Source organism: Euprymna scolopes, chromosome 2 (assembly GCF_053919585.1).
Source record: "Euprymna scolopes isolate OS-2025 chromosome 2, ASM5391958v1, whole genome shotgun sequence".
Lineage (NCBI taxonomy): Eukaryota > Metazoa > Mollusca > Cephalopoda > Sepiida > Sepiolidae > Euprymna > Euprymna scolopes.
Window position 1 is genome coordinate 62284221 of NC_136483.1, and position 13835 is coordinate 62298055.

Consider the following 13835-nt stretch of genomic DNA (forward strand, 5'->3'; position numbering starts at 1 on the left):
ATTGTTAGAGAGGAGAAAATAGGAAATTTTGAGAGAAAAAAAAGATAATTTAATATACTAACAACTGATCAACAAAACCAGATTGTCACTGGCAAGAAAGGGGAACGGATAAAATTCCCTAGCACTTATAATGTGAGTGGGAGACTGAGAAAGGCAGAATTATCAACCTACCAAAATTACCCTAATAATTTGTTGATATCAACAAAATGGATTGTTTTCTATAAAGTTAGAAATTGAGAAATAGAATCCACTGCAAATCCATTCAAAGAATTTTTCTGCTTATCTACCAGCCTTGGCATTTAAAAATCCATGGATCGAATCTTGTGGCTTTAAACAATTATTCAGAATCCCAGTGTTATGTTTGGAACAAATTGTTTTCTCTCAGAAATTTCAACATAATGGCGTGTGTGTGTGTGTGTGTATATATATATACATATGTGTGTGTGTGTGTATATATATATATATATACACACACACACATATATATATATAAAGAGAGAGAGAGAGAGAAATACATTGATAAGTATCAAAAATCAATCTTCGAAAAAATCCCATTAAAGAAGTAACAATCCAATTTTGATCAAAGTTAACACTTATACAGCCTAACATTACAAGTACATTTGAGAAGTTCTACCACTGCACAAGCAGAAGGGTCTGGCATATAAGATCAACAGTAGATTCCTTAATAAGACATGAGCATGTTCGAAATGATTGTTTTAATTTAGAGCACGAATGAACCATGATACTTAACTTTTGCATTTTAAACTTTAATTCAAGTCATTAACTCAAAAATAATTTCATAAAATCAACAGTATGTTCTCTACAGTGTAATGTAGACTACAATAAACTAAGTCACTGCGTTGCAACACATGAGCTTCCACCCAGTGCACCATGATTGTTTCCCAATTAAAACAGGCAATCGATCAGATTGACAAATGGTTGATTTCACCGATTTCAATGACAAAAGTATAGGAAGAAGAAACATCTGTTAATCCTTATTCAATCCCAGGCAATATTGAGTCTCCTTGCTAGTTAGTATATAAAAGTATTATTCTTTTATGGCAGTAAAGAAACTTATTTTTTCATTAAATTTACTAGTGTTTATGGTGTATACAAGCATGTAAATGAGATTACAGTGCTAAAAAATAGTCATTTTTCTCTAAATGCTCAGAAATATTGGATAGTAGTTGAATCAACAGAGCGAGAGAAGCAAAAGAAATAGATAGTCCAGAGGGAAATGGGTGACTTGTTTAGTTAATTATAAATTACAGCTAAAAAAATGTTTGGTTACAGTTCAGAATTCACCCATATAAAAAAAAAAAAAAACTAAAAAAAAATATCTGTATGATGTACATATTTGTGACGAAATGAAAATATCATATTCCAAAAATCACAAATTGATCAGGTAGTTTTATTTATATAAATAAAATCATTTTTAAGCTATTAATGAAAATTCATAGACATTACAACATAAATTTTGCAAGTTTGATTAATTGAATTATCTCTCCTTGTTTTTGTTTTTTTAGATTCTTTTCAAAATAGTAGGCAAGACAGCCGCTCTTCTGTTACGCATAAAATATGTTTTTATTATTTAAAACTGAAGCTACTTAATCAATTTACATGATTTTTAGAATATATTTTCGTTTTGTCATGGGTACATACATTATACAGACTTTTCTTTCATTCTTTATTTTAATATAGGGGGAATTCTAGATAAGAATCCAGATTTTTTTCAAACATAACTCAATCCTAAACCTAAGATATATTTTAGCATTACTAAAGTATATAAGAAAAAAACCCTTAGAAAAACAAACAAACTCACATTTAGTATAATATATACAACTCTTGTCTGAATACAAATCATTTGAAATCTTTTCTTGTTACCTTGATTTCTGTTTGTAATTTATCAATCTGTTTATTAATCTCATCAATTTTTCTCTCCTGCTCTTTCTTTTTCTTCTCGTAATGACTATGATGTGATCTGGCCTCATCATATTCTGTCTGAGCACTTGCATGGTCCTCCTGCCAAGAGTAAATATCAACATACATTGAACATCATCAAAAACATTTTAATAAAATTAGTTATAGACATATAACAATTTCACCCAATTCAATAATTCAATAACTTAATGACCAAATCATACCATGATAATTAAATGTTCAAAACTGTTTCTTTTAAAACTATACAACATTTATACATTTAAAAGTATAACCATAGTGTTCAAATTTTCCTCCTCTTTCTTTTGTGTCGTGTATTTGTGTACTTTGATCTCCACTCTCTCTCCTGACCGGATTTTTGTCCTAGTTGTTAATGCATAGACCACCACCATTGACCATTTTCCATTCTATTTTATTGTGCTGAATACAGTAGGTTGATTTTTCACCTTTAAAAAAATATCAACTTGCCATGTGAAAAAAAGGTGTGCATTAGTATAATAAATAATGACACCAAAAATTTTTTTTTTTTTATTTGTACCGTTATTTGAGGAAATTGCTTAAAAAAAATCATCATTTTTGCAACAAGTTGGCCTATAAATCGGTTAGAGAACTTAACTATTTCAATATTTAAACCAGAAAAGGTTGTCATTTAATTTCATTAAAATAAAGCAAATAAACAATAACTAAAATTAAAAACTGAACTACCTCATCCCATCACCTGCTTCATCATGCTGCTTTTTACCTCATTAATTAAGCTGATAATATTTCAAAATTGTGAAATAACAGCTGATTATTTTTTGTTATAAATGAGACAAGTTAAAAAGCAAAGAAATGTATAATGCTGGGTTCAAATTAGGTAATCAGTTAATTTGTAAATCAGTTTTAATTTGAATTCTTGAAAAATTGGGATTTGACAATGAAAACCAAACAAAATAAATTTCTTTACTAATTGTCAACCTCAACATGTAAATTATGAACAATAATAAACTTTAACAAATCTGTCTGTACAATGATTACAATGCTATGTAATATTATGGACAAAGGAGGTGTCGTTTTATGACACAATACTTTTACAATTGTCTGTCATGATTGGGAAGTTTCTGCCATTATTTTGACTCACATGTAAAATCTTTAAGCATGTGAGGGTAAATTTGGAAACTTCAGTTTTGCGTTATTCAGAGATTACTGCAAATTTTCATTTTCAGAAAATCCTTCTGTAAATAAAGATTCATTCCAATGTGTAAAAAGTTAATTAGATCAGACAAATGCTTTCTTTGAAAATTAATTATTTTTTGTTTCAATCTTTAAATTTATTTATTAGCTAGCTCACAATTTTAAGACCAAATTAGAACAGCAATTAAAATGATTTGATAAATCAACACAACCAATTTAGTCAATTTTATAAGAAATGTTTACTTAACTAATGGCTCAAATTTTTTTTTTTGCTCACATTATAAGTTCATCTGATTTTTTTATCAAATAAAACACATTTTCAGGCAGTAAAAAAAAACATTATGCTGTAGATTTTTTTAATGCAATACATTTTTATGTGGCTGCCTTTTTTTATCCTTTTGATCATATTGAAAATATACAATTGATTATGGGACTTTTTTTTTATTTCAATCTCAAATCATCTACCTGCATGTATATATATCAATAATGAATTTAATGAGATAAGTTTTCTAAGCATTTCTTGTGAGTAAGCAGCCAGTGTCCATAAGCACATTAGCCTGATGACCTAAGTTAACCATATTGCCTGATTTATAAGCCCAATTTTTCAGGCAGGGTCAGACTTTCCCCTAAATATTGTTTATTATATATTCTAAGAGAAATCTTTGGTTACAGCTCAGTTTATTTCCTTGATAAGAAAACAAACATTCAGATGATGGCCAACTGATATAAATGTTTGTGGCAAAAGTAATGCAAAACGTGATATACACAAGCGATGGCGCCTCTGTTTTTATCCTGTTGAGTGATGGAATCAAGAAAGGAAAGAAAATAAAAACTTTCATCTATAAACGGCTTATTAATATAGATATAGCATTAATTTACATATGAGGACAATGACTGCTGTGAAAAAGAATGAAGGAAAAAACACTGCACTGTGGTTTTTTTAGGGGAGAGAGAGAGATAGTGAGAATGGTCAATGAAGATCACAGTTGAAGTTGAGAGTTAGCAAGAACGAGTTTGGATGAATATTTAGTATTATTATTATCTTTAAATCTTTCATTCATTGAATGTTTCATTCAATGTAATTTGAGGTTAATCATTGTATTCCTGTTCACATAATTTACTTTGTTGACCAGTGGAGGTTATAGGATTTCTTGTGGTTCAATCAATATACCTAAAAAGAGCTCTAAAAAGAAGTTCATTTTCTTGCAATAGCAACTAATGATATGTAATCTGCATTTTTTCCTCCTAAAGTGTTACAAGTTCAACTTCACAACTTTTGTATTAGGGTTGTCTATTAAAGTAGTCAAAAATTCTTTTATACAATAGAATGTATTTGATATTTCTTGTGTCTTTCAGCTTAACATGCTAAATTGAATAGTTCTCTTCTTTAACAATGTATTTGTATTTTTCTTGCTTTTCTAGATCCTTGATGTCAGTATTTTCATCAAGCTGTATGTTTTTTCTTTGGAGCTTCTTCCCAGTTTTGATGGAGTACTTGGCACATTTGTCCAGACCAAACTTCACTCCGATATCCTTGGAGCTATGTACGACCTACAACAATTTACTTCAGTATCTGAGCTGAGATACAGTTTGAGGTAATCGATGAAGAGCAGGTGGTTGAAACTTTTATTCGGGTCTTGTTGGCATTCCTGGCTCAAATTACAAGCACTCCAGCTTTTGAGCAGCTTGTTTAGCGGATCTATTGTCAGGCAAAAAACAAAAGTAAAGGACATAGGCTACCTTCTTGAAAGATCCCTCTTTGGATCTTGACGATTACACTAACACAGATGGACTGAAATGTTAATTCTATTTTAAATTAAATATTTTATATTTATTTTTATTAATGTTTATTTGATTTATTGAGAAAAGCATAAATATTGCAATTTAAAACATATATTATGAAATGTATTGATTATATTTAGTTTCTCCCAGAACTGATCAAAATTTTAGCAACTTATGTTAATGAGGAGCACCGGTTCAATGACAGAATTTATGATTATTTTAATCTTTACATTCATTTTCTTAAATAGCTACAAAGCTTTGAAGAAAAATATTTTGTGTGATGATCCTTTATGGTAATTAACAACTTTCCCAACTCAGGACATGATATGATTAGAAAATAAATCTACCCAAATACTCAAGTCAACTTTTGTTCTTTTCCTTCCTCATTTTTCAGTTCGTTATATGGATCCATTAAGTATATGCCATGGTCTCCATTAAATCAAAAATAGTATCGAGCACTATGTTTTTTGTTTTATGTTGGAATTGTATTGGAAGTTCAAAGTTTTGAATTATAACAATCATATCTTAAATACATTGCAGCATTATATTGTCTTAATGTCAAGATAACTTGATATGTTTTCCCTCATTTTAAATATAGCAAATACCTCAATAAGTCCCAGGCCAAACTAATAAAACAACATTTGATGAAAATTCGACTTCATTTATAGTCTCCTCCTAGGATGATGCACTTCTCTAGCAAGTTGATTTGGTGCAACAGTTTGTCTTAAAATATAGCTGATATTATCTATTCATTAGAGCCAAATCTCTTTCTCTGGTGAATTCTTTTAAGGGCTACAAACAATAGTTGCTGGGCGTCAGATCTGGAAGGTGTGGAAACAATTTGAAGTAAAATTTATGTAGTTTGAGCCCCATTTTGTCAATTTCTTTCTACAAACACACTAACAATATTATATGATATTCGCTATTGATGATTCTTCCTTTCTTAAAGTAATTGCTGAACAAAATACTGAAGCCAAAACCTTGCCCGCTAATGTTGGTATCTTTGTTTTGGATAGTTTTCAACTGCTGCTGTCGTCTTAGCTGACAACCAAGTTGACTCTGGGGTGAAGTGGCGGATTTATGTTTCATCCATTGTCAACTACTGATGCAAAACCTTTTTTTATTGCTTGAAACAATTGCAAACAATGCTTTCAATCGTCAATAGATGATTTTTAATTGACTGTGAGCAAATGCTGCACCCACTTTGAATTCAGCACCATTTGTGTTTGTATGTATTATTGCATATCGCCTCAACTACTGTTTCCAATGGAGTAGAGTCTTATCAAGCCATTTTTTGATAACATTGACACACTAGTTCTTGTTAGATCACAAAAGTTTAGCAACTTGAGCCTGACCAATACAAGATGGGTGAGCATTTGGGAATATCAAGCACTTGTAGGAGGACATTAACACTTTCCTGTAAAACTGCAAAAACCTAACATACAGAGATAACATGTGACTGAAGACCATTTATGTATTTAATATTTCAATGACACTTCCTTCTTTGGAGGAAGCTGGTTCAATCCACCTAGGGTGAATACTGTGTCTTTTTTGCTTGAACAGTATTTTTTTGTATCAGAAACCAATGCTTTATGAACACATAAAATTCAGATATTACAATTGTTTAAAAAATTTACAACAGTAGCTTTACTTAAATAACTAATTTGCAAAACTAATAATCTGATTGGGTCAGAATTTTGACACTTGCTATTTGAAGGTTAGTACTTTATAAAATTAAAAAAGATACTTTTTTATAAGTGGTGCCATTTATGTTAGTGACTTACTGAATGATGTGCTAATATATTTTATTGCAATTTTTTCATCATGAAATATAAAACCAAAGAAAACAATGAAATTTGTTAAAAGTGAAAACAGAAAGAATACACTAAGTACCCCCCTCAAAACTTTATCAATGTTAAAAATAAAGAAACAAAAACAATAAAATTAAAGCGAAAAGAAGAATCCCATTCTGGGTGACAACTGACCCTGAAGCTTTCCAGCTTGGCTGATAATTCTCGAAGTTTATGCTCCTTAGACCGAAATTCTTCTTCTGCTGCTTTAACTTCTGCCTCAATTGTATTTTTTTCTTCTCGGAGTACAGTGAACTTTTCCATCAATGTTTTTAGGTGTTTAGAGATCTTTATACATTCCTCTTCCTAAAAAATAATTTTAAAAAGACATGTTATGCAATATAAAGTTTTTTTATGCATAAAAATGGATTGAAATATGTCTAACAAAAGCTGCAATTGAGTCCCCCAAATAATTTACCATGAAATTGTAGAAGTGATTATAACTATTTTCCTATAACAGAAGAAATATTATCCAGGGGTGATTTGCTTATATGTAAACAAATCAAGGATCTGGGGTAGTAATGTTCTTTGCTGAATTACATGAAAGAGAAAAGTCACCCAAACAGAAAGTTTTACGTTGGCAGCATTTTCGCTCTCCCCTACTTTGCCTCTGCAGGCAAGTTGGGAAAACAGCTATTTCATGTCACTAGGTTAAGAGTCTAGCTCATGTAAACAGCACCGATAATTTTTTTTTTAATTCTTATTCACTCCAAACGAGACATTATTGCCACTTGGATGCAAAGGCTTACAATTTGGAACCATGCCTGCAGAGGCACTATGTAGGGTTTTGAGCAACAACATATCTGTTCACATTACATTTAAACTTCTGCAGGTTAGTACATTCAGGGAAGCAGGAAGCAGGGAGGAAATTCCAAAGTCTAGCAGTACGAGGGAATTGAATATTAGAGTAGAATGCTTTCTAGCATCTAGGCATCTTTATAGTGAAGGGTGGGATTTTATGGCTTGTTGTATCAGGGTTATTTATTTCAAAAGCGCACATGCTATGAATTCAGCAGAACATATTCCATTAAAGTACTTATAAAACAGGCACAGGGATGCAACATTGTGGTGATGGGACAGGGATTGGAGCTTGGTTGATAGTGTGGGATCTATTAGATTGGAGACTCTTTTTCGGACACTGTTTAAGATGGTTGTTTTGTTTTTCTGGCATATCAAACCTTTTCGGGTTATTTAATGCCGAATCCAGTTATTGTTGAAAAAGGTTTTTATGCTTAAAGTTCTTTATATCTTCAAATATTTATTTGTAGAGTTTCATTTTATTGTTTTGTTTAACCAGTTAGGAAGCAGGGGAGATAAAATAAGAAAGGGAAAAACGGCAAGAAGGAAGAGTTGAAAAGGGGAAAGGGTGGTTGTTATTTTTGTTTTTAGTTTTGCAACAGAACATAATTAAGTTTTGCAAAAGGAAGTAGAAAAACAAAAAGCATCAATGTTAGGTGCATTTCGTCTCAGGAAGCCAATATTTTCAGACAGCCTGATCTGGTAGCACCAGACACTGTCTAAGAGGGAGAGATTATTCTGCACCAGTGGTAACAATATTCCATGCATGGGTGAATGATAGGTTTATAGAGGTAATAGTCATCACCATCGCTATGAGAAATAGATTGCAACTTTCAACAAGCAAACACCTAAACAACCTCTACAAATATTTGCACCAACCAATTTACTCTCATATGAAGCAAGCATATAAATACTTTTCCCTCTTATCTTTTTTCTTTCACATGTTACGAACCAAGAGAGACCAGTGATTAGGCATGGTCTCTTGTACAGAAACGATAACTCTATATGTTCCTCGCAACACATGATTAAAAAATTTTTTTTTAAATAAAACGATATGTCAGCCATGAGATTTACAGCTTTTGTGACACGTTGTCAGATTCAATGTCAGTTCTCCTTGCAAGGTATCCAAGACGCACGGATGGCAAAAATGGCAAAATACATGAACAACCACAATTTTTTAAGAATATTTCTATTACAGTAGATGGTTCAATTTTCCAGAATTTATACACAACAATCAATGGACTGAGAGAAGAGGCAAACACAAAGAAAAAAATAAAATAATCATGATATTATGAGACATGATTGATGTAGTCAAAATAAAAAAGAACATTTAAGTATGAATGTCATTGCAAAGTTTGCTTAACTGACCATGGGGAGATAGTGGGGTGGATATTGGGGTTGGGTGAAAGACAGCACAAAGTACTTAGCTGAGTGACATAATCAGCAACCCAAAAACAAAATATAAAAAAAAAAAAAAAAAATGTCCAGTCCTGAAGTTTCTAAGGTATAAGGAGGTAATGGTACAATTCATATACTGTTCAATCTATCATTCTCTTTATTCCCCATTCTATCCTTTTCTTTTATTTTCGGTTATATTGGTATTGTCCTTCTTCTTTGAATGTCTCTCTCAGTTTTTCTTCATCAAATAATCGTTCAAGGTTAGGCAGCGAACCAACTATTTGTAATAGTTTTGTTTTTCATGAATCCTTTAATCGCTTGGTGTTGATTGCGATCTCATCCTTATGATGTAAGCTGATCCATCAAATTGTAGTTAGACGGTTTCGTAATCGTTCACCATATATATATTATATATCCAATTGAAACAAAGCCTGTTTTACAAAATCTCTTTGAATTCCTGTCATTCAAACATTTAGATGATTACATAATCCTTTGCCAGATCCTAGACTGAAGCAATGTACATTTCGCAATATCCATTTTGTTACTTAATACCCAAAAACTGAAACTTCTTTTCAGTCATCTCTATGTGAGTTGACGGCATGCTGGTTGATATACTGCAGATTAATATTATAACTCAGCCAATGAGATGTAATGCTTTTGAGCGTCTGTTGTGCCTACTGATGCATAGCACGATTCTCTGAAAATCGTTTTTGTTGTATGCAGCTTTTACCCTTCCTATTAACACTGTTCCATTCTGCCTTCCTTGAATCACCTGCTTTCATTATAATCATTTCTTCCTTTCAACTTTTGGGAGGAGAGAGAGAGAGAGAGAGAGAGAGAGTGAAAGCGTGAGAGTTTCTTTGTCTAGACTGTTTCTGCTTCAGCGTTAGTTTGTGGATAGATGTAGAAATGGGATATTGGCTGATTGTCTGGTAACTCTAAAGAAGGGGGGGTGGCTGACCTTTTCTGCATTATAGCTCCGCTATGATTTTATGTCACATACCCAATAAATTGTTGTTACTGTTACAACCGTAGTTCATCATATTTAATCTGTGGTCGGATCATGAATACATTATTTTCAGTCAGAATGTCGTACATTCGATCGCTGCCCACAACACATGCATGTCACCAATCTCATGTTAGGATCTATGCAAATTATTTTCGATTACCATGTTTAAAAGACGATTATGGAAAAATAAATTTCTAAATTTTTACTTATGTACTAAAAAAAAGATTCTCTTTCTCCTATTATACCTTCACTGTAGAATAAACACTAACTTTGTAACCATGGTAAATGAAATCCTTAATTTCTACATTAGTCAGTCGAAACAGCAGTTTACATTCTAAACAAGCCAAACATGCAGGGTCTCACTCCATGAGTGAAAAATTTACTTTCACCATAACTAATGTTTGTGCAAAATGTTTTAAAAATCCAAAGCGTGGTTATTGGGAAAAATGCAAACAGATGACAGATGAACAATTTGGGAGCAATTTTACCCCTATAATGGCCCCTAGGAGGGAAACCACCAGAGTTATCCTGGAAAATCCGTTTTGGCAAAAATTTACTTTTATCATGATTAATGCTTGTACAGAATTTAAAAAAAATTCAAGGCATAATTATTGAGAAAAATGCGAATGGACGAACGGGAGTGAATTACTAGGTCCAATCCCTCCTTTGTTGGGGACATATAATGGATTTAAGCTACACCAGCTATGAAATCAGTGTCAATCAAGGTATAATAGCAAATGGAAGCCACTATGGTGCATTAAAATAAAAATTATTTATTTTTTTACTCTTATTCACTTCAAGTAAGGTATATTTTCACTTAGACGTAAGAGGCTATTATTTCGAACTATGCCTTCAGGGGGACTAGATAGAGAGTTGAACAGTAACACATCTGTTTGCATTACATTTAAATTTCTGCATAGTTGTAGTCAGGGAAGCAGAAAACAAGGAGGGAATTCTAAAATCTAGTTATTTGAGGGAAGAAGCTATTAGAAAAGATAGCTTTTCATATCTAGGGGCCTCTATAGTGAAGGAGTGAAATTTTGCTGCTTGTTGGGTCAGTCATAAGTATTTACGTCGAGGGAGCATAAATGTTAAGAGTTCATCAGAGCACATCTCATTAAAGTACTTGTAAAACAGGCACAAAAATAAATATTGCAGCAACAGGACAGTGTTTGGAAGTTGGATGATAGTGAGGGACCTATTAGATCGGAGACTCTTTTTTCAACCCTGTCTAAAAAGGAGAGACTAGTGGTTGATGCATCAGCCCAGATGTGGCCACAAATACTCCATACATGGACGAATGATAACTTTGTAGAGATACAGGATGTTGTCAGATGCAAGTAGTTTTCTAGGATAACAGAGGGAGCCCACTTTCTTTGCAGCAGCCTTGGCAATGCCCAATATATTGGTTCCAATTCATGTTGACAATAATCATCTTCTAAACATGATAATTAACAAAAATCCGCAAAGAGGGGTGAATTTCAGTATAAATTATGTGAGGATTCAAGTGTGATTCTTTCAAAACCTGCATTATCTTTTTGGAAAGTCAAACCAATTCCAGCATAAATCATGAAAAGATAGTACTGTATTACATAGAACTAGAAACATTACATGAGTGATCCGAGACAAAAAAAAAGCACATTGTAATTCAGGTGATCGCTCATCCCCCTCTCAGTACAGGCCAATAAGTCTCCTGTGCATCATGAGTAAGTTGCTAGAATCTGTGTTAAATACAGAAGTAATCAAACATCTCAACAAAAATAACCTTCTTAGTGACACTCAATATGGTTTCCGTTCTGCTAGATCTACAGCAGATGTCCTTACAGTTATATCGCATAGGATTAGCAAATCTCTCGACGGTGGCAATCTTTCTAGGGCAATTGCTCTTGACATATCTAAAGCCTTTGATAGGGTATGGCATAAAGGTTTACTTCATAAGATCGCTAGCTATGGTATAGCTGGAAAAGTCTTCTCAATTATTAAATCATTTCTTTCTGATAGGTTCATAAGAGTAGTAGTTGAGGGGCAAAAATCAGAAGCTCACAGTATTAATGCCGGTGTCCCTCAGGGATCCATCCTGGGCCCAACTCTTTTCCTGATCTACATTAATGATCTTCCAAATCATATCCTTACATCATTTGTAGACATTTATGCTGACGACACTACCATTTATGGTACCACATCTAAGACAGTAAACGACCAAGTTCTTTCCAATTTTCTCTCCTCTGATCTTGAGCACGTAGTACAATGGGGAAAGGAGTGGCTGGTTACTTTTAATGCATCTAAAACCAAGCTTCTCTCTTTACATCATCAACATTCTAATCCACATTTGTCATCAATTGAAATGAATGGCTCTCGTCTTCAGGAGGCCTCAAGTTTTGACAAGCTTCTGGGCTTGACCATTACTCCTGATCTTAAATGGAACACGTATATCAAATCTGTTACCAAGGCCGCTGGAAAAATGGTGGGATCTTTCTATCGATCCAGTAGATATCTCACTGCTGATGCTATTCTCTACCTATATAAGAGCCAGGTACGTCCAAGGATGGAATACTGTTGCCACATCTGGGCAGGAGCTGCTAGAAAGGACTTGTCCTGCCTTGATAGAGTTCAAAATAGACTTCGTAGCCTCGTAGGAGATGTCCTTTTCTCCTCCTTGCAACCTCTATCTCACAGAAGAGATGTTGCGAGTTTGTCTCTGATGTATCGTTATTTTCATGGAAAGTGTTCAACTGAGCTTCAATCTTTGGTCCCCCCTCGCCAAACTTTCACAAGAAACACTCGTCTAGCTGTAAACACTATCAATAATTTCCCCCACTCTTTATCTGTGCCTAAACCTAAACGTAGATTCCATGAACAAAGCTTCTTTCTTAGAACTGCACGCCTGTGGAATTGTCTTCCGTTTTCCTGCTTTCCGGCTGACTACAATATGGTTGTGTTCAAGTCTAAAGTAAATAAGTTCTTGATGAGCCGTTCCATATAAGTTATTAAATTTACCAAATTTTCATTACTAATGATTACTATATTGACCAATTTCTACTGTACACTCTTTAACCCTTATCCTTGAGTGGCCTCTGGGCCTTGATAATGTGGTGATGCCTTTGTAAAAAAAAAAAAAAAAAAAAAAAAAAAAAAACATGAAAACATAAGTAATAATAAATATAAGGGTTTTAGTTGTAAAACACCAATAAAAAGTTAAGTTATACGATTAGATTTATTAAAAACTATTTATTTTGATGATAATTGATGTACAAATGGTTAACACAGTTCTTTCTAACGAATGGAATACTGTTGCCATATCTGGGCAGGAGCTGCTAAAAACAGCCTATCCTGCCTTGACAGAGTACAAAATAGACTTCGTGGCTTAGTGGGGGATGCCCTTTTCTCTACCCTTCAACCTCTCTCCCACAGAAGAGACGTTGCGAGCCTATCCTTGTTTTATCGTTATTTCCATGGCAGGTGCTCGTCTGAACTCCAATCTCTGGTCCCCCCTCGCCAATCTTTCACGAAAAACACCCGTCTAGCTGAATCCACTGTGAAAAATTTCCCCCACTCTATATCTGTGCCTAAATCAAAACGCGGATTCCATGAACAAAGTTTCTTTCTTAGAACTGCACGCCTGTGGAACTCTGTTACGTCTGCCTGCTTCCCACCGGACTACAACTTGGATGTCTTCAAGTCCAACGTTAACAAATTCCTAATGAACCGCCCCTTTAAGTAAACACTTCATCAAATCTCCACACTAACGTAATGTACTTGCAATAACCCTTATCCCTAAGTGGCTTCCGGGCCTTGATAAGTGGTGATCACTGTGTAAAAAAAAAAAAGATTCAACCGCATTGTTAATTACTACATTTCAGCTGTTTCTCTCTTCTGCTTTAGTCTTG

The 13835-nt window shown here is 33.4% G+C and overlaps 1 protein-coding gene across 1 annotated transcript in view; it reads right to left on the reverse strand.

The window, feature by feature from the left end:
* LOC145291548 (structural maintenance of chromosomes protein 6-like) overlaps nucleotides 1-13835 on the reverse strand; it is a 95239-nt gene that overhangs the window by 19443 nt on the left and 61961 nt on the right. Inside the window, exons 18-19 of the mRNA XM_080137566.1 lie at nucleotides 6879-7049; nucleotides 1885-2022 (exon numbers count right to left, since the gene is read on the reverse strand). Coding sequence (XP_079993692.1) covers nucleotides 1885-2022; nucleotides 6879-7049 — 309 coding nt within the window. The remainder of the gene's footprint in view (nucleotides 1-1884; nucleotides 2023-6878; nucleotides 7050-13835) is intronic.